General features: G+C 49.8%; 1 protein-coding gene across 6 annotated transcripts in view; it reads right to left on the bottom strand.

Moving 5' to 3' along the window:
* LOC140405379 (RNA-binding motif, single-stranded-interacting protein 2-like) overlaps positions 1-23,302 on the bottom strand; it is a 326,884-nt gene that overhangs the window by 45,301 nt on the left and 258,281 nt on the right. For all 6 annotated transcript variants that reach the window (XM_072493710.1, XM_072493706.1, XM_072493711.1 and 3 more), the window contains exon 5: positions 7,853-8,010. In XM_072493710.1, coding sequence (XP_072349811.1) covers positions 7,853-8,010 — 158 coding nt within the window. The remainder of the gene's footprint in view (positions 1-7,852; positions 8,011-23,302) is intronic.

Raw genomic sequence — 23,302 nt, 5'->3', positions numbered from 1 at the left:
ACAAACACACACACACATCAACACACACACACATAAACACACACACATAAACACACACACACATAAACACACGCACATAAACACACACACAAACACACACTCACATAAACACACACGCACATAAACACGCACATAAACACACGCACAAACACACACACACATAAACACACACATACACACACGCACATAAACACACGCACATAAACACACACACAAACACACATGCACATAAACACATACACACACACATAAACACACACACACCCACATAAACACACGCACATAAACACACACAAACACACACGCACATAAACACACGCACATAAACACACACATACACACACACACATGAACACACACATAAACACACACACAAACACACATGCACATAAACACACGCACATAAACACACATACACACACACATAAACACACACACACCCACATAAACACACGCACATAAACACACACAAACACACACGCACATAAACACACGCACATAAACACACACATACACACACACACATAAACACACGCACATAAACACACACACAAACACACACACAGATAAACACACACACAGATAAACACACACACACACACAAATCAACACACACACAGATAAACACACACACAGATAAACACACACACAGATAAACACACACACAAACACACACTCACATAAACACACACGCACATAAACACGCACATAAACACACGCACAAACACACACACACATAAACACACACATACACACACGCACATAAACACACGCACATAAACACACACACAAACACACATGCACATAAACACATACACACACACATAAACACACACACACCCACATAAACACACGCACATAAACACACACAAACACACACGCACATAAACACACGCACATAAACACACACATACACACACACACACATAAACACACACACAAACACACATGCACATAAACACACGCACATAAACACACATACACACACACATAAACACACACACACCCACATAAACACACGCACATAAACACACACAAACACACACGCACATAAACACACGCACATAAACACACACATACACACACACACAGATAAACACACACACAGATAAACACACACACAAATCAACACACACAGATAGACACACACACAGATAAACACACACACAGATAAACACACACACACATAAACACACACACACATAAACACACACACACATAAACACACACACAAACACACACACACAAACACACACACACATCAACACACACACGCACATAAACACACACAAACACACACGCACATAAACACACGCACATAAACACACACATACACACACACATACACACACACATAAACACACGCACATAAACACACACACATAAACACACGCACATAAACACACACACATAAACACACACACATAAACACACACACAAACACACACACAGATAAACACACACACACACACACATCAACACACACACAGATAAACACACACACAGATAAACACACACACAGATAAACACACACACAGATAAACACACACACACATAAACACACACATACACACACACATAAACACACACACACACAGATAAACACACACACAAACATAAACACACACACACATAAACACACGCACATAAACACACACATACACACACATAAACACACACATATAAACACACACACATAAACACACACATATAAACACACACACATAAACACACACATAAACACACACACACATAAACACACACACACACAAACACATAAACACACACACACACACTGAACCCCCCCCCCACACATTATTACACACAAACACACACCAAACACTGAACTTACACTCACACACAGACTCACACACACCCACTCTCAGACCGAGCCATGAGCTTCAGTATGATACAAACATACACACAGATAAACACACACAGATAAACACACACACACACACACACACACACACACATCAACACACACACAAACACACACACAGCACACACACAAACACACACACACATCAACACACACACACATCAACACACACACACACATAAACACACACACATAAACACACACACACACACATAAACACACGCACATAAACACACACACAAACACACACTCACATAAACACACACGCACATAAACACGCACATAAACACACGCACAAACACACACACACATAAACACACACATACACACATGCACATAAACACACGCACATAAACACACACACAAACACACATGCACATAAACACATACACACACACATAAACACACACACACCCACATAAACACACGCACATAAACACACACAAACACACACGCACATAAACACACGCACATAAACACACACATACACACACACACATAAACACACACATAAACACACACACAAACACACATGCACATAAACACACGCACATAAACACACATACACACACACATAAACACACACACACCCACATAAACACACGCACATAAACACACACAAACACACACGCACATAAACACACGCACATAAACACACACATACACACACACACATAAACACACGCACATAAACACACACACATAAACACACACACAAACACACACACAGATAAACACACACACAGATAAACACACACACACACACAAATCAACACACACACAGATAAACACACACACAGATAAACACACACACAGATAAACACACACACACATAAACACACACACACATAAACACACACACACATAAACACACACACAAACACACACACACAAACACACACACACATCAACACACACACGCACATAAACACACACAAACACACAAGCACATAAACACACGCACATAAACACACACATACACACACACATAAACACACACACATAAACACACGCACATAAACACACACACATAAACACACACACAAACACACACGCACATAAACACACACACTTACACACACACAAATACACACACAAACACACACACACACATCAACACACACGCACATAAACACACGCACATAAACACACACAAACACATATAAACACACACATACACACACACATAAACACACACACACATAAACACACACACACATAAACACACACATAAACACACACACACATAAACACACACACATAAACACACACACATAAACACACACACATAAACACACACACACATAAACACACACAAACACATAAACACACACACACAAACACACTCACACACACTGAACACCCCCCCCCCCACACACATTATTACACACAAACACACACCAAACACTGAACTTGCACTCACACACAGACTCACACACACCCACTCTCAGACCGGGCCATGAGCTTCAGTATGATTACTAGGCTATCCTTTACCCACTAGGTCATCGAGGGAGCTGGAATCCTACTATAGGGCACTTTTTCTTTGGAAAATGTAATGATCAACAAAGATCCCTCATGCGGGGCTGGAATGCCGTGGTTGAAAAGATTGTTCATGTCCAAACACAAGGGGGAGTCAGTGTGCTGTACACATCCTCAGCCTGTCCCGTTTCAAAATCAAACTCCTTTTCTGGAGGTGGCGAGAGGTGCTATTGCGTAATCAAACATTGTCCTGCTCACTAAATTACCATGAAACCAGGTACACCATCAATCACCTTCCCTCACTGGGGGAGCAGACCTTCAAATCAATTCCAGGCCTTGGTTAGTTTGCTCTTCAACTGCCCTGATCATATGGGTACACCCAGCCTTGAATTTCCTGTCCCTCTCATAGTCTCGCAGTCCTGTGTCCGAACCCACACAGTGTTCATCCATTACCCCCTGTGCTTGCTGACCTCCACTGGCTCCCAGTCGGACAATGTCTTTGTCTCATCCTGGTTCTCAAATCCTTTCCTGGCTTCACCCCCTACCTATCTCTGTAGCCTCTCCTCCAGTCCCCACAAACCTCTGAGGTTGCAGTGATCCTCCAAATTTGCCCTCCTTCTTTGCACCATTGGCGATAGCGCCTTGTTAGGGTCCATCCTGTTTATTCCCCTATTTCCCCTTTCTTTTATTTTGCCGTTAACAGTTTTGATCCATGGATAATTAATGGACCTATGTCTTTAAGTCAAGCAGCAGAATGAATGCGGAATTCAGAAGTTGCAGGAGAGAACTTTGCTAATCTCGGCTGGTTTGAACGGGAGCTTCAGACTGTTCGGCACCAGAGAGAGAGAGAGAGAGATAGGGTGGGAGCCAGTTCAATTGATTGGCTGGTGGTCAATGAATTGGCTAAAAGGCCGTACTCTGCCCGGTAACAGCTGGTGATTGGATCTTATCCCAGTGGGATGGTTTTCAGAGACATTTTTTCATAAATTTAAAGTACAAAAAAGGGCAATTTAGCGTGGCCAATCCACCTACCCTGGACATCTTTGGGTTGTGGGGGTGAAACCCACGCAGACACGGGGAGAATGTGCAAACTCCACACGGACAGTGACCCAGAGCCGGAATCGAACCCGGGTCCTCGGCGCCGTGAGGCAGAAGTGCTAATCACTGCGCCACAAGGCCGCCAGGTTCTCAGAGACCTGAGGGAGCAGTTGAGTCCCAGACACAGAAAGACAAGGTCCTGCTTTCTCTCCCTCTCCAGAAAGGCCGAGAGTGTTGTATTCCTGAACGGTAGCGAACCTGAATGACTGAGTCTGCAGGGGAACCATTACACATTGCAAACAAAGACAAGGACCTGCTCTCTCTCCCCAGAACCATTTGGAAGCAAATGGACGTATTAGTGAGAGGCAGCACGGTTTTGTGAAGGGGAGGTCGTGTCTCACTAACTTGATAGAGTTTTTCGAGGAGGTCACTAAGATGATTGATGCAGGTAGGGCAGTGGATGTTGTCTACATGGACTTCAGTAAGGCCTTTGACAAGGTCCCCCATGGTAGACTAGTACAAAAGGTGAAGTCACACGGGATCAGGGGTGAGCTGGCAAGGTGGATTCAGAACTGGCTAGGCCATAGAAGGCAGAGGGTAGCAATGGAGGGATGCTTTTCTAATTGGAGGGCTGTGACCAGTGGTGTTCCACAGGGATCAGTGCTGGGACCTTTGCTGTTTGTAGTATATATAAATGATTTGGAGGAAAATGTAACTGGTCTGATTAGTAAGTTTGCAGACGACACAAAGGTTGGTGGAATTGCGGATAGCGATGAGGACTGTCTGAGGATACAGCAGGATTTAGATTGTCTGGAGACTTGGGCGGAGAGATGGCAGATGGAGTTTAATCCGGACAAATGTGAGGTAATGCATTTTGGAAGGGCTAATGCAGGTAGGGAATATACAGTAAATGGTAGAACCCTCAAGAGTATTGAAAGTCAAAGAGATCTAGGAGTACAGGTCCACAGGTCATTGAAAGGGGCAACACAGGTGGAGAAGGTAGTCAAGAAGGCATACGGCATGCTTGCCTTCATTGGACGGGGCATTGAGTATAAGAATTGGCAAGTCATGTTGCAGCTGTATAGGACCTTAGTTAGGCCACACTTGGAGTATAGTGTTCAATTCTGGTCGCCACACTACCAGAAGGATGTGGAGGCTTTAGAGAGGGTGCAGAAGAGATTTACCAGAATGTTGCCTGGTATGGAGGGCATAAGCTATGAGGAGCGATTGAATAAACTCGGTTTGTTCTCTCTGGAACGAAGGAGGTTGAGGGGCGACCTGATAGAGGTCTACAAAATTATGAGGGGCATAGACAGAGTGGATAGTCAGAGGCTTTTCCCCAGGGTAGAGGGGTCAATTACTAGGGGGCATAGGTTTAAGGTGAGAGGGGCAAGGTTTAGAGTAGATGTACGAGGCAAGTTTTTTACGCAGAGGGTAGTGGGTGCCTGGAACTCGCTACCGGAGGAGGTAGTGGAAGCAGGGACGATAGGGACATTTAAGGGGCATCTTGACAAATATATGAATAGGATGGGAATAGAAGGATACGGACCCAGGAAGTGTAGAAGATTGTAGTTTAGTCGGGCAGTATGGTCGGCGCGGGCTTGGAGGGCCGAAGGGCCTGTTCCTGTGCTGTACATTTCTTTGTTCTTTGTTCTTTGTACAGAGACCTGAATGAATCAGCAGTCAAACCTTGAACTGAAAGCAAAGTTTGAAGAGGAGCAAGGTGCTAAAATCCACCATCTAAAACCAATAACTTTTTTCCCTTTTACTTATGATTTTTTACCTCTTTCTCCCCCTCTGTGTTTTTCTGTCTTGTGTGTGTGTGTGTGTGTGTTTCGAGGGTGGGGTTAAAGTGGGGAATTAGGAATTAGATATTAGTTAGCCAGTTGTCTTTATTGCGTATTTCATTACAATTGGAACCATAGTACTACTACAGTGCAACAGGAGGCTATTCGGCTCATCGAGTCTGCACCGACCCTCCAAAAGAGCACCCCACCCAGGCCCACTCCCTCGTCTCACTCCCCGGCAACCCAACCCAACCCTGGACACTAAGGGACAATTTAGCATAGCCAATCCACCTAACCTACACATCTTTGGACACCAAGGGGAAAGTTAGCATGACCAATACACCCAACCTGCACATCTTTGGACACTAAGGGACAATTTAGCAAGGCCAATCCACCTAACCTTCACATCTTTGGACACTAAGGGCAATTTATCATGGTCAATCCACCTAACCTGCACATCTTTTGACACTAAGGGCAATTTATCATGGCCAATCCACCTAACCTGCACATCTTTGGACACTAAGGGCAATTTATCATGGTCAATCCACCTAACCTGCACATCTTTGGACACTAAGGGCAATTTAACATGGCCAATCACCTAACCTGCACATCTTTGGACACTGAGGGAAAATTTATCATGGTCAATCCACCTAACCTGCACATCTTTGGACACTAAGGGACAATTTATCATGGCCAATCCACCTAACCTGCACATCTTTGGACACTAAGGGGCAATTTATCATGGCCAATCCACCTAACCTACACATCTTTGGACACTAAGGGACAATTTAGCATGGCCAATCCACCTAACCTGCACATCTTTGGACACTAAGGGACAATTTAGCATGGCCAATCCACCTAACCTGCACATCTTTGGACACTAAGGGACAATTTATCATGGCCAATCCACCTAACCTGCACATCTTTGGACACTAAGGGACAATTTAACATGGCCAATCCACCTAGCCGGCACATCTTTGGACACTAAGGGACAATTTATCATGGCCAATCCACCTAACCTGCACATCTTTGGACTGTGCGAGGAAACCGGAGCACCCGGAGGAAACCCACGCAGACACGGGGAGAACGTGCAGACTCCACACAGACAGTCATCCGAGGCTGGAATCGAACCCGGATCGCTGGCACTATGAGGTATTAGTGCTAACCACTGTGCCGCCCCACTGTGTTAACATTTACAAACCTGGTGCCTGTAACTATTGGGCAACCAAAGGGCGCAAGACCTTGGATATTTTTTGAATGATTGGTTAATTCACCTGTGTTGTGACTCCGGGGCAAGTGGAGCTGGAATTGACCGTGCACTAGCCCAGGGTCTCGTAACAACCTTCAGCTGGCTAGGCCCCAGGCTCTGGAATCCCACCCCCACCACCCCCGAAGCAAAAACCAGTAAAACATGGAAAATAACGAGTACTAGTCCGAACTGGTCTTGTATATCTTAAATGGAACACCAGTTCAAACCAGTAACAGTCATTTCCCAGGTTCATTTTCTTCTTCCCTTAATCTCTCTCCTTTTTTTTTAGACACTCCTTAAAACCTACCTTTTGGTCACCTGACCTTATGTGGCCTCTCAAGCGAAGGCCTGGGCCAGGAGCAACAAGCAGTCAAACCCCATTGCCTCTCGTACACGTTTGGTTCAAACCATCCTCACCTGGCAAAGCCGACACCTCGGCTGGTGCCATTCGCATCCCGCAGTATCCTGGTCGAAATAACCTGGCCAAAAGGTTTGAGCATGTTCTGTAGCTCCTGCTCGTCCATGGATAGCGGCAGGTTGGAGATGTACAGGTTCGTTGGGTCCTGCTCTTGTTGCTGCAGAGGTAAAACAATAACCTGATTATAGCGCGGTTCCGCTCTGGCTGCCATCTTGTTTATGTCCCATCACCCTCCTCCTGCTCTCACTTGATGACCATACACACGTGCTTCCCCGCAGAAATTACTGGGGAACAATCAGGACTGCTGTTCTCCAGTCCGGAGGCCAATAGCAGCACCGAAAACTTAACATCCAGTTGTAGGCCCGAATCCAAACGGGGGACATTTTCTGACTGTGTGGTCGGGTTCCTAAAACTAACGCACACTAACTAACTGAACCACACTTGATCCACTTCTAATTCCCATACCATTTTCAATCATTTCCCATGCCAACGAATGCTATTCCTCTGTGACCTGAAGTGAAAGAAAAACCATCGACACAGCACATTTGATTTCAATTTTTGTGTATCTGGGGGGCCGGAGGGGGAGTTGAGGTGTGGGGAGGGGTGAGAAATCCACCGCTAGTCCATCAAAGCACCAACTACTGTCCAAAAATGAAATGAAATCGAACAACACCCACTAACTTTACACAATTCAGACTGGAGTGTTTTCAAGAATGTTGCATATGGTAATGATTTGGGCCTTTGTTCGCGTCGTTCTGGATGTCCCCATGACACCTTCATGTATTTACTGCATTTACAGACCCTGCGCTTCGTAAAGGAACGCTATTTGCTAGACAACTGCTCAGTTATTTACTCCAGCCTTATTACACACGCATGCCCTGCTTTCTACGAAGTGGCGACATGCCCATTACGTGCCTGTAACACACTGTCACACACTCGGTCCACATCTGTTCCAGGGCCCTGGCGTACTCATTGCCCATTTAGAATTTAGCTGGAAGAAAAAAAGACACCCCCGGTCAAAGCTTTTTGTCTTGCACTCATCAGGGCAGATTTGCAAGAAAGCTAAATCTCCACAACAGTTTGCACCACATGAGAAAATGGTTGACAATTCGACTCTGTTGCTCCCTTTGAAATTTGGTATTCTTGCATCTGCCCTGATGAATGCAAGAGGAAAAGCTTCTACAGCACATATCTGTCCTACCAAGCGACTTAATTTAGACCTATTGGTCAGGAATTTTACAGTCCTGCCAGCCTGAGCCAACAATTTGCATATTACAGGGTTATTATGTACTTGTTTCAGCTTAGCATGAGGCTGTTACACGCGTGTTACATCACTGACATAAGTCCGTTAAACGTTGCACATTGATCATGAGGGGTGGGGGATATGACAAGCACTCAGAAATCCATTTCATTCTTAATCCATACCTGCACTAGATCTTTTCCCTCCTTGACATGAAACTGCACCAAATGCTCCCAGATATAACATCAATGTGTGAAGACAGATTGGGAAACATTAAAGGTCGGAGAACAGAGTGTGTCTGACTCAGTAACTGCTGCCAGTCAAGGGAAGGAACCTTCTTTACTTTGCTAATAGATTCCTAAAATAACATGTTACCTCTTTGGGAATAATGAAAAGGGAGCCAAGCTCCGCCTCATCTCTACCTCATAATACAATCCTCTTAGTTCAGGAACGAGTTCCAGAACAAGCATTGTGTTCCTTTTGTAGCCTCCCTCCAAAAATTCAACATCTTTCCTGCAGCATGCAGCACGGCCCACTAGTCCCCTGGTTCCCATTGTTAGCCATCCTTCTAGTCCCCTAATTGTCCCACTGAAGGCCATTCCTCTCATCCCCTAACTCATCCATCGAAAACCATTCCTCTCATCCCAACTCTCCCATCGAAGACCATCCCTCTAATTCCCAACTTTCCCATCGAAGATCATCCCTCTAATCCCCTAACTCTCCCATCGAAGACCATCCCTCTAATCCCCTAACTCTCCCATCGAAGACCATCCCTCTAATCCCCTAACTCTCCCATCGAAGACCATCCCTCTAATCTCCTAACTCTCCCATTGAAGACCATCCCTCTAATCCCCTAACTCTCCCATCGAAGATCATCCCTCTAACTCTCCCATCGAAGACCATCCCTCTAATCCCCTAATTCACCCATTGAAGACCATCCCTCTAATCCCCTAACTCTCCAATCGAAGACCATTCCTCTAATTCCCTCATTCTCCCAAAGACCATCCCTCTAATCCCCTAACTCTCCCATCGAAGACCGTCCCTCTAGTCCCCTAACTTTCCTATCGAAACCCATTCCGTTAGGCCCTGATGATCGCACCTCCAAAACTCCTATTATATTGCAGTTCTATTTGAAGTATGCAGTGTATATGCCATTCTGTGTATTGGCTGCAGTATCACGGGTATTCCCTGGTTACACCTCTGGGTGGCACTGAGCACTGGCAGAGAGACAATGAGCCATGCACAAGATCGAGTGGTGGGCAGTGCCTTGCAGAGTACAAGGGGAAAGAACTGTAATGTTCTCAATACTCAAAAATAAAGTATTAAAAAAAATAATCAAACTGTGGGTTATGAGGAAGATTCAGATTAGCCTTCCAGTAACCTTAAAGAAATACCTCCTGACAGTTTGTGACTCTGGGGCAGGCGTATAGAATTGTGCTTCATTCCTGTCTTATCGGGGAAAGGGCAGGAAAGTGGAGATGAGGGGTGAGATTCTCCGACCCCCCGCCGGGTCGGAGAATCGCCGGGGGCTGGCGTGAATCCCGCCCCCACCGGTTGCCGAATTCTCCGGCACAGGAGATTCGGCGGAGGAGGGAATCGCGCCGCGCCGGTTGGCGGCCCCCCCCCCCGGAATGGGCCGAAGTCCCGCTGCTAGAATGCCTGTCCCGCCGGCGTGGATTAAACCACCTCTCTTACCGGCGGGACAAAGCGGCGCGGGTGGGCTCCGGGGTCCTGGGGGGGGCGCGGGGCGATCTGGCCCCGGGGGTGCCCCCACGGTGGCCTGGCCCGCGATCGGGGCCCACCGATCCGCGGGCGGGCCTGTGCCGTGGGGGCACTCTTTTCCTTCCGCCTTCGCCACGGTCTCCACCATGGCGGAGGCGGAAGAGACTCCCTCCACAGCGCATGCGCGGGGATGCTGTGAGCGGCCGCTAACGCTTCCGCGCACGCGCCGCCCGGCAATGTCATTTCCGCGCCAGCTGGGGGGCACTTCCGCCAGCTGGTGGGGCGGAAATCAGTCCGGCGCGGGCCTAGCCCCTCAAGGTTAGGGCTCGGCCCCCCAAGATGCGGAGGATTCCGCATCTTTGGGGCGGCGCGATGCCCGACTGATTTGTGCCGTTTTTGGCGCCGGTCGGCGGACATCGCGCCGATACCGGAGAATTTCGCCCCAGGAATGTCAGATCAACCACGATCCTATTAAATGGTGGAGCAGGCTCGAGGGGCCGAATGGCCTACTCCTGTTCCTATTTCTTATGGTCTTACAAGGAGGCACATGGGTCTTAAGGGGTACGGATGATCCACTACTGGAGTTTGCAGAATATGAACTCCTCCGATAAGGGGATGGGGGGTTCATGTTCCTTAGTTCATGTGCCTTCGTATAAAGAGAGCCGGCCAGTCAGGCACCGATGAGAGAACAAAGAACAAAGAACAAAGAAATGTACAGCACAGGAACAGGCCCTTCGGCCCTCCAAGCCCGTGCCGACCATACTGCCCGACTAAACTACAATCTTCTACACTTCCTGGGTCCGTATCCTTCTATTCCCATCCTATTCATATATTTGTCAAGATGCCCCTTAAATGTCCCTATCGTCCCTGCCTCCACTACCTCCTCCGGTAGTGAGTTCCAGGCACCCACTACCCTCTGCGTAAAAAACTTGCCTCGTACATCTACTCTAAACTTTGCCCCTCTCACCTTAAACCTATGCCCCCTAGTAATTGACCCCTCTACCCTGGGGAAAAGCCTCTGACTATCCACTCTGTCTATGCCCCTCATAATTTTGTATACCTCTATCAGGTCGCCCCTCAACCTCCTTCGTTCCAGTGAGAACAAACCGAGTTTATTCAATCGCTCCTCATAGCTTATGCCCTCCATACCAGGCAACATTCTGGTAAATCTCTTCTGCACCCTCTCTAAAGCCTCCACATCCTTCTGGTAGTGTGGCGACCAGAATTGAACACTATACTCCAAGTGTGGCCTAACTAAGGTTCTATACAGCTGCAACATGACTTGCCAATTCTTATACTCAATGCCCCGGCCAATGAAGGCAAGCATGCCGTATGCCTTCTTGACTACCTTCTCCACCTGTGTAGCCCCTTTCAGTGATCTGTGGACCTGTACTCCTAGATCTCTTTGACTTTCAATACTCTTGAGGGTTCTACCATTCACTGTATATTCCCTACCTGCATTAGCCCTTCCAAAATGCATTACCTCACATTTGTCCAGGTTAAACTCCATCTGCCATCTCTCCGCCCAAGTCTCCAGACAATCTAAATCCTGCTGTATCCTCAGACAGTCCTCATCGCTATCCGCAATTCCACCAACCTTTGTGTCGTCTGCAAACTTACTAATCAGACCAGTTACATTTTCCTCCAAATCATTTATATATACTACAAAGAGCAAAGGTCCCAGCACTGATCCCTGTGGAACACCACTGGTCACAGCCCTCCAATTAGAAAAGCATCCCTCCATTGCTACCCTCTGCCTTCTATGGCCTAGCCAGTTCTGTATCCACCTTGCCAGTTCACCCCTGATCCCGTGTGACTTCACCTTTTGTGCTAGTCTACCATGAGGGACCTTGTCAAAGGCCTTACTGAAGTCCATATAGACAACATCTACTGCCCTACCTGCATCAATCATCTTAGTGACCTCCTCGAAAAACTCGATCAAGTTAGTGAGACACGACCTCCCCTTCACAAAACCGTGCTGCCTCTCACTAATACGTCCATTTGCTTCCAAATGGGAGTAGATCCTGTCTCGAAGAATTCTCTCCAGTAATTTCCCTACCACTGAAGTAAGGCTCACCGGCCTGTAGTTCCCGGGATTATCCCTGCCACCCTTCTTAAACAGAGGAACAACATTGGCTATTCTCCAGTCCTCCGGGACATCCCCTGAAGACAGCGAGGATCCAAAGATTTCTGTCAAGGCCTCAGCAATTTCCTCTCCAGCCTCCTTCAGTATTCTGGGGTAGATCCCATCCGGCCCTGGGGACTTATCTACCTTAATATTTTTTAAGACACCCAACACCTCGTCTTTTTGGATCACAATGTGACCCAGGCTATCTACACCCCCTTCTCCAGACTCAACATCTACCAATTCCTTCTCTTTGGTGAATACTGATGCAAAGTATTCATTTAGTACCTCGCCCATTTCCTCTGGCTCCACACATAGATTCCCTTGCCTATCCTTCAGTGGGCCAACCCTTTCCCTGGCTACCCTCTTGCTTTTTATGTAAGTGTAAAAAGCCTTGGGATTTTCCTTAACCCTATTTGCCAATGACTTTTCATGACCCCTTCTAGCCCTCCTGAAGGCCCAGTAGGGAACTACTCGAGCTGTAGATAATAGTTAACGTGCTAACTCCTTTCGCTGCCTCTTGCAAAAGCAATGAAAGAGTTAAAAGTCTCCCGACCCGGCAGTTCCTGGAATACGGGGGGGGGGGGGGAGTTTGCGGGGGATGAGAAAGAGAGAGAACGGGGGGGTGGAGAAGAAAATTTCCCGCCAACACTCGGTTTAAGATTGAGCAAATGTTTCACTGCTGGCTGCAGCATGGAAAGTTTCCAGCTGCTCTGAGTGACAGCTTCATTCTTGTGCACACTACCCGTGGTGAATGCTTGATTAACAGTTCTTGGAAGAGGAAAGGACCCTTGCCTCTTGTTCCAAGAATCCAGGAAGGCAGCCATTAGAGATTTCGAACACAAAAAGTTTCGGACAAAAAAAAAGTTTAAAATTGGCTCGTTGAGAAGTTGTACCTGCCTGGATGACGACGCCCTTTCAACTTTGCACCCTCGCCCCTCATTTGTCCCCTCTCCCTGCCTTCCTTTGCATGTCCATTTGCCTCTTTAAACTTACAAATTTCGGTTGTTTGCAGCTTTGCACTTGGCCGTTTTCACTCGGGCAGTTGAACTGTGACTGTTAACTGGCAAAGCATCATCTCAGAGACCAAAGCTGGATTTCGCCTGGGGTCTACCAGATGTCTGACCGTGTTTGGGTGCTGTGTTGTCAATTTAATTCCTTTATCTTTCGCCCCCCCTTCCCCCAGCCCGCCCGAGGGGGGAGATGGGGGGGCACATCCTGCCTTTCACCGAGTGGGAACAAGCTTTGCATTCATCAGTAAAGAAGATATCAAATGGTCGGCACAGGGTTCTATGGCTGGGCCTATGTCCAGCCAGCCTGTGGCCCCTTGTGAGTAGACGAGCAACTCCAAGAGAGATCAAGTGAAAAGTGGATCGTCTATCTGAAAGGATGGCAACTAAAATAACACAGACAGGAATTTGGTATCAGCTGGTGAAATGCTTGGGACACACCTGTCAAGTTGCACTCTCCTTCCCGCGGTTGCCAAATGGGGACCGGTTTTGGGGAAATGCCTGTTGAGAGTTCAGCCAAATCTCACCTCACCGACGAAATCTACAGCCACAAGTCGGGCCTAGAATGGAGATGATTGGGTAACGTCCTCGCCGCCTCCAGGCCACTGGTTGGCGCAGAGGCATTAAATAGTATGAACTCAAACATCAGGCTCGCTCCAGTGAACCCGGCTCGAAAGGCGAGGGCAGCATGGATTTGCGCGATGCCTCCTGCAGGCAAATAGCCCGCCAATCAACACTCGCTCGGCAGCGCTGCGGGCGTAGAAAGGCAGGGAGGGCGGCGGTGAAATGGCGCTGCGGGGTGTTGTCGGTTCAACCCTTTCCCCAGGTCACTTCAAGATACCAGCCCAGTCCCTCGCTTTGAACGAGTCTTAAAGCTCCACACCAGCTGGTCCACGGTGCTGCAGTCAGGGAATACACAGGTGAGGATTTGCTGTCCCCCTGGTGCACTCCCAGGAATTCCTTTCAAGTAGAAAGGCTAACAGCTGCAGGAAGGAATGCACAAAAGGAGATTTATCTCCATCAGAGGTAACAACGCTGAATCTGACATCAACACTCAGCTTCCGTAAAGCACCTGTGCAAACACAAAGTTCCAAACAGGCGGGCTTGACTTGGGGATTACGAATTGCCTGGCGGAAGGTATCCTTCTCTGTGCTGCCAACCACCACCATCACCACCACCCCGTTTCCCAGCCCATTTTTCATCAGTTCATTTCAAACAGACGGAAAACCTCACTTTGGATATTTCATAGAATTCACAGTGCAGAGGGAGGCCATTCGGCCCACCGAGTCTGCACCGGACCTCGGAAAGAGCACCCCGCATCAGCTCACACCTCCACCCGATTCCCGTAGGGTACCCTAACCTTTTGTATTTTGGACACTAAGCAGTAATTGATCACGTCCAATCCACCTAACCTGCACATCTTTGGACACTAAGGGACAATTTAACATGGCCAATCCACCTAACCTGCACATCTTTGGACACTAAGGGACAATTTAACATGGCCAATCCACCTAACCTGCACATCTTTGGACACTAAGGGACAATTTAGTGTGGCCAATCCACCTAACCTGCACATCTTTGGACACTAAGGGACAATTTAGCATGGCCAATCCACCAAACCTGCACATCTTAGGACACTAAGGGACAATTTAGCATGGCCAATCCACCAAACCTGCACATCTTTGGACACTAAGGGACAGTTTAACATGGTCAATCCACCTAACCTGCACATCTTTGGACACTAAGGGACAATTTAACATGGCCAATGCACCTAACCTGCACATCTTTGGACACTAAGGGACAATTTAACATGGCCAATCCACCTAACCTGCACATCTTTGGACACTAAGGGACAATTTAACATGGCCAATCCACCTAATCTGCACATCTTTGGACACTAAGGGATAATTAAACATGGCCAATCCACCTAACCTACACATCTTAGGACACTGAGGGACAATTTAGTGTGACCAATCTACCTAACCTGCACATCTTTGGACACTAAGGGACAATTTAGTGTGACCAATCTACCTAACCTGCACATCTTTGGACACTAAGGGACAATTGATCATGGCCAATCCACCTAACCCGCACATCTTTGGACACTAAGGGACAATTTATCATGGCCAATTCACCTAACCTGCACATCTTAGGACACTAAGGGACAATTTAGTGTGACCAATCTACCTAACCTGCACATCTTTGGACACTAAGGGACAATTGATCATGGCCAATCCACCTAACCCGCACATCTTTGGACACTAAGGGACAATTTATCATGGCCAATTCACCTAACCTGCACATCTTTGGACTGTGGGAGGAAACCGGAGCACCCGGAGGAAACCCACGCAGACACGGGGAGAACGTGCAGACTCCGCACAGACAGCGACCCAAAACAGGAATCAAATCTGGGACCCTGGAGCTGTGAAGCAACAGTGATAAAGAGGTTCATCTCAATTTAAGGAAGAGTTTGACCATCAGCCAAAGTGCACATTTTCTCATATTGTCTTCTTGTGGTGGTGGTGGGTGGAGGGGTTGGGGGGGGGGGGGGGGGGGGGGGTAGGTAAACTGCTTGGGGGGGTTGATGGTCAGTGGGGGAGATGGGGCCCCGCGGGGGGGGGAGGGGGAGGGGGGGGAGGCCTGAGTTGGGGGTAGTGGGACCGGGCCTGGAAAGGGTGCTGCGTCAGGGGAGGCGGGGCCGGGCGAGTGGAAAGCGCGGGCTTTTGTTTCCCGCGTTTAGGGCTGAAGGGGTGGGGCCGGAGCTGGGAAGCGCAGGCATTTTCTCCCGCGCTGGGAGTGGAGCGGATGAGATCCCGCTGGTGGACGGCGGGGGGTTTGGGGGGGGGTGGCAGTTCCACACTGAGGGGGGTCGACGGAGTGGCGGGAGTGGCCGGGGTCAGCTGACTTACGGGAGTGCAATGGGGGAGCAATGCAGCTGGGGGGGGGACCTGGAGTTGGTAGAAGAGGTCGGGGTGGGGGTCTGCCGCTGTGGGGAACGGGCTGTGCGGGGGGCGCGGGCACGTGGCTGGCCTAGGAAGGGATATGGCTAGTCGGCGGGGGAGAGGGGTGAGTAGCCCCCTGAGCCGGCTGATAACCTGGAATGTAAGGGGACTGAATGGGCCGGTCAAGCGGGCCCGGGTGTTCGCGCACCTGAAGGGGCTGAAGGCGGATGTGGTCATGCTTTAGGAGACACACCTGAGGGTGGCGGATCAGGTAAGGTTGAGAAAGGGGTGGGTAGGGCAGGTGTTTCATTGGGGTTTGGATGCAAAAAATCGGGGCGGGTGGCGATCTTGGTGGGGAAGAGAGTGTCGTTCGAGGCGTCGAGCATTGTGGCAGACAATGGCGGTAGGTATGTGATGGTAAATGGCAAGCTGCAGGGGGAGAGGGTGGTGCTGGTCAATGTATACGCCCCGAATTGGGACGATGCGGGGTTCATGCGGCGTATGCTGGGCCGGATTCCGGACCTGGAGACAGGGGGCCTGATAATTGGGGGGGGTGGCGGCCAAGGTGCTGAGGGGGTTCATGGACCAGATGGGAGGGGTGGATCCGTGGAGGTTTGCGAGGCCGGGGGCCAGGGAATTTTCATTCTTCTCCCATGTTCACAAGGCCTACTCCCGGATTGACTTTTTTGTCATGAGCAGGGTGCTGATTCCGAGGGTGGAGGATACGGAGTACTCGGCGATAGCCATTTCTGATCATGCTCCGCACTGGGTGGACCTCGAGTTGGGGGAGGATAGGGACCAGCGCCCGCTGTGGCGCCTAGAGGTGGAGTTGCTGGCGGACGAGGAGGTGAGCGGGTGGGTCCGGGGGTGTATAGAGTGGTACCTGGAGGCTAATGACAATGGGGAGGTGCAAGTAGGGGTGGTCTGGGAGGCGCTGAAGGCAGTGGTCAGAGGAGAGCTGATCTTCATTAGGGCACACAAGGAGAGGGGGGAGAGGGAGAGGTTGGTGGGGGAGATGGTGAGGGTGGATGGGAGGTACGCGGAGGCCCCGGAGGAGGGATTACTTAGGGAGCGGCGTAGCCTCCAGGCTGAGTTCGATTTGTTGACCACCAGGAAGGCGGAGGCGCAGTGGAGGAAGGCGCAGGGGGCGGTATATGAATACGGAGAAAAGGCGAGCCGGATGCTGGCGCACCAGCTTCGGAAGCGAGGGGCAGCTAGGGAGATCGGGGGAGTTAGGGATGGAGGAGGGAACACGGTGCGAAGTGGGGTGGGTATCAATGAGGTCTTCAAGGACTTCTACAAGGAACTGTACCGGTCTGAGCCCCCACTGGAAGAGGGAGGGATGGGCCGCTTCCTGGACCGGCTGGGGTTTCCGAGGGTGGAAGAGGGGCAGATGGCAGGGTTGGGGGCGCCGGTTGGGTTGGAGGAGCTGGTTAAAGGGATAGGGAACATGCAGGCGGGGAAGGCACCGGGGCCGGATGGGTTCCCGGTTGAACTTTATAAGAAATATGCGGACCAGCTGGGCACGCTGTTGGCAAGGACCTTTAACAAACAACAAAACAAAGAACAAAGAAATGTACAGCACAGGAACAGGCCCTTCGGCCCTCCAAGCCCGTGCCGACCATACTGCCCAACTAAACTACAATCTTCTACACTTCCTGGGTCCGTATTCTTCTATTCCCATCCTATTCATATATTTGTCAAGATGCCCCTTGAATGTCCCTATCGTCCCTGCTTCCACTACCTCCTCCGGTAGTGAGTTCCAGGCACCCACTACCCTCTGCGTAAAAAACTTGCCTCGTACATCTTCTCTAAACCTTGCCCCTCTCACCTTAAACCTATGCCCCCTAGTAATTGACCCCTCTGCCCTGGGGAAAAGCCTCTGACTATCCAAGGGAAGGGGGGGCTCTGCCCCCGACGATGTCTAGAGCGCTGATTTCCCTGATCCTGAAGCGGGACAAGGATCCCCTAAAGTGTGGGTCATACAGGCCGATCTCACTCTTAAATGTAGACGCAAAGTTGCTGGCAAAGATTTTGGCCATGAGGATAGAGGACTGTGTGCCGCAGGTCATACACGAGGATCAGACGGGGTTCGTGAAAGGGAGGCAGTTGAACACCAATGTACGGAGGCTCTTGAATGTTACAATGATGCCGGCGATGGAAGGGGAGGCGGAGATAGTGGTGGCGATGGATGCGGAGAAGGCCTTTGATAGGGTGGAGTGGGGGTACTTGTGGGAGGTGTTGGAAAGGTTCGAGGAGGGGAGGGGTTCGTCAGGTGGGTGAGACTGCTGTATGAGGCCCCGGTGGCGAGTGTGGCCACAAACAGAAGGAGGTCAGAGTATTTCCGGCTACACTGGGGGACGAGGCAGGGGTGTCCCCTGTCCCCCCTGCTCTTTGCACTGGCGATTGAACCCCTGGCCATGGCATTGAGGGAGTCGAGGAGCTGGAGGGGGCTGGTGCGGGGTGGGGAGGAGCATCGGGTGTCGCTCTATGCGGATGATTTGCTGCCATATGTGGCGGACCCGGTGGCGGGAATGCCGGAGGTGATGAGGATCCTTAGGGAGTTTGGAGATTTCTCCGGGTACAAGCTTAATATGGGGAAGAGAGAGTTGTTCGTAGTGCACCTGGGGGACCAGGAGAGGGGGATTGGTGAGCTCCCGCTAAAAAGGGCGGAGAGGAGTTTCAGGTACCTGGGGGTCCAGGTGGGTAGGAGCTGGGGGGCCCTACATAAGCTCAACTTCACGAGGCTGGTGGAGCAGATGGAGGAGGAGTTTAAGAGGTGGGACGTGCTGCTACTCCAGAGTGCAGTCAGTTAAAATGACGGCGCTCCCGAGGTTTTTGTTCCTGTTCCAGTGCCTCCCCATCCTGATCCCTGGGGCCTTCTTCAGGCAGGTTAATAGGAGCATTATGGGGTTTGTATGGGCGCAGAAGACCCCGAGGGTGAGAAGGGTGTTCCTGGAGCGGTGCAGGGATGGGGGGGGGGGGGGGGGTTGGCGCTGCCTAACCTCTGTGGGTATTATTGGGCCGCCAACGTGGCAATGGTGCGTAAGTGGGTGATGGAGGGGGATGGGGCGGCCTGGAAGAGGCTGGAGATGGCGTCCTGTGTGGGCACGAGCCTGGAGGCGCTGGTGACGGCACCGCTGCCGCTTCCTCCAACGAGGTACACCACAAGCCCGGTGGTGGCGGCTACCCTCCGAATTTGGGGGCAATGGAGACGTCACAGGGGGAGGTGTGGTCCCCGATTCGGGGGAACCACCGGTTTGTCTCAGGGAGGATGGATGGACGGTTTCTGAGCTGGCACAAGGTAGGCATTAGAAGGATGGGGACCTGTTTGTGGACGGGAAGTTCGCGAGCCTGGGTGAGCTGGAGGAGAAGTTCGGGCTCCCCCGGGGAACACCGTCAGATATATACAGGTCAGGGCGTTTGTCCAGTGGCAGGTGGTGGAGTTCCCACTGCTGCCGCCACGCGGGGTCCAGGACAGGGTGCTGTCGGGGGTGTGGGTTGGAGGGGGAAGGATATCAGCAATGTATCAGGTGATGAAGGAGGAGGAGGCCTTGGTGGAGGAGCTAAAGGGAAATGTGGGAGGAGGAGTTGGGTGAGGAGATTGACGAGGGGATGTGGGCGGATGTCCTGGGGAGGGTGAACTTTTCCTCCTCTTGCGCGAGGCTTAGCCTCATACAATTTAAGGTGCTGCAGCGCTGGGCTGAGAGGTGGCAAATGGAGTTTGATGCAGAAAAGTGTGAGTTGATTCATTTTGGAAGGAATAACAGGAAGACAGAGTACTGGGCTAATGGTAAGATTCTTGGCAGTGTGGATGAGCAGAGAGATCTCGGTGTCCATGTACATAGATCCCTGAAAGTTGCCACCCAGGTTGAGAGGGTTGTTAAGAAGGCGTACAGTGTGTTAGCTTTTATTGGTAGAGGGATTGAGTTTAGGAGCCATGAGGTCATGTTGCAGCTATACAACACTCTGGTGCGGCCGCATTTTGAGTATTGTGTGCAGAGGAGATTTACCAGAATGTTGCCTGGTATGGAGGGAATATCTTATGAGGAAAGGCTGAGGGACTTGAGGCTGTTTTCGTTAGAGAGAAGATGGTTAAGTGGTGACTTAATTGAGGCATACAAGATGATCAGAGGATTGGATAGGGTGGACAGTGAGAGCCTTTTTCCTCGGATGGTGATGTCTAGCACGAGGGGACATAGCTTTAAATTGAGGGGAGATAGATATAGGACAGATGTCAGAGGTAGGTTCTTTACTCAGAGAGTAGTAAGGGCGTGGAATGCCCTGCCTGCAACAGTAGTGGACTCGCCAACACTAAGGGCATTCAAATGGTCATTGGATAGACATATGGACAATAAGGGAATAGTGTAGATGGGCTTTAAAGTGGTTTCACAGGTCGGCGCAACATCGAGGGCCGAAGGGCCTGTACTGCGCTGTAATATTCTATGTTCTATGTGCTGCATAGGGCTTACATGACCAGGGCAAGGATAAGCCGGTTCTTTGGGGGCGAGGACAGGTGTGTTAGGTGCTCAGGGAGCCCAGCAAATCACACCCATATGTTCTGGGCATGCCCAGCGCTGGAGGAATTTTGGAAGGGTGTAGCGAGGACGGTGTCGAGGGTGGTAGGTTCCAGGGTCAAGCCGGGCTGGGGGCTCACAATATTTGGGGTTGCAGGGGAGCCGGGAGTGCAGGAGGCGAAAGAGGCCGGAATTCTGGCCTTTGCGTCCCTGGTAGCCCGGCGAAGGATACTTCGTCAGTGGAAAGATGCGAGGCCCCCAAGCGTGGAATCCTGGATCAGCGATATGGCAGGGTTCATTAAATTGGAGAGGGTGAAATTCGCCTTGAGAGGGTCGGTACAAGGGTTCTTTAGGCGGTGGCAACCGTTTGTAGACTTCCTGGCAGAACGATAGACAATGGTCAGCAGCAGCAGCTCGGGGGGAGGGGGGGTCGTTTTTTCTTGAGTGGGTGTGTATTTTGGCCTTTGTGTTGATGAAGGCTGTTAATTTATTATTTATGTATATGGGGGAGGGGGAATTGGTTCTTTTCTTTCTGTATTTTGTTGCTGATATATTGTGAAAATTTGAATAAGAATTATTATTTTTTTAATAAAAGGAGAGTAAAATGAGTGGCCCTGGTCTAATTTGGTGGCATGAATGAATGTGGACCTCACTACCCCAGGGAGCGGTTGAGACAAATAATATCAATCCATTCGAAGGAAGGTGGAAAGAGGGTTATGATGAGAAATGTAGATAAGAAAAGATGAGAGGACGATCAAATGGCAGTATGGACTGGTTGGGCAGAATGGCCTGTACATCTGACAGGTAAGATAATGCTACACACCATCCGGTCCCACCGAGGGCAACCATCACCCACCGCCACCCCACGGCGGGATTCCCAGCAATGGGGATACATATAACGGGAAAGGCAATTGACAACGGTGGGACGAGGAGATCCTGCCTATTGGGGGGGGGGGCTGGGTTCAAGTCCGGCCTTGGAGCGGAGTCTGCACGTTCTCCCCGTGTCTGCACGTTCTCCCCGTGCCTGCGTGGGTTTTCTCCGGGTGCTCCGGTTCCCTCCCACAGTCCAAAGATGTGCAGGTTAGGTGGATTGGCCATGATAAATTGCCCTTAAGTGTCCAAAGATGTGTAGGTTAGGTGGATTATCCTGGCTAAATTGGCCCTTCGTCTCCAAAGATGTACAAGTTAGGTGGATTGGCCATACTAAATTGGCCCTTTGCGTCCAAAGATGTGCAGGTTAGGTGGATTGTCCAGGCTAAATTGGCCCTTCGTGCCCAGGGATGTGGAAATTAGGTGGTGTTACAGGGCTAGGGCGGCGGATTGGGCCTCGGTCGGGTGCTTTTGCAGAGGGTCAGTGCAGTCTCGATGGGCCAAATGGCCTCCTTCTGCCCTGTAGGGATTCTATGGACTCTATTCTATGATTCTAAATCATTATGAATCTTTGGCATTCTCTACCCCAGATGGTGGTGGGCCAGGATCGATAGATTGTCGAATGGTGAAGGGGCCATAACGTTCTTCTGTTTAAAATGGGAATTATTCTTGAACCAAACAAGCTCCAGATTTGTTTCACAGGAAAGTTTAAACATGTCAGGCTGATGCTGAAAAAAAAAAGGACAACGGCAGGATTCCAAGTTGAACTCAGCAGGCAAGGCCCAAAAGTGTAGCCATCCATACCACAGCAGGCACTCTGCAGAAGTGTTTGAGATGATTTATCGCGGTAAACTGTGTCTTTCTGAAATAAAAAAGCCTTTTTCAACAGGCCAGCCTGAATAGGCCCAAAGAATCAGTTTAATGGGACCGACAAGCATTCCTTTCAGCTGAGGGCACGCACACAAGAGAGAGACAAGAAGAGCAATTGATACTTTCCTTCACAGAAGGAAGCGGTGGGAAAAA

The sequence above is a fragment of the Scyliorhinus torazame genome, chromosome X (assembly GCF_047496885.1).
Source record: "Scyliorhinus torazame isolate Kashiwa2021f chromosome X, sScyTor2.1, whole genome shotgun sequence".
Lineage (NCBI taxonomy): Eukaryota > Metazoa > Chordata > Chondrichthyes > Carcharhiniformes > Scyliorhinidae > Scyliorhinus > Scyliorhinus torazame.
Note: the sequence above shows the minus strand (reverse complement) of the source record. Positions and strands in the feature narration are given on the sequence as shown.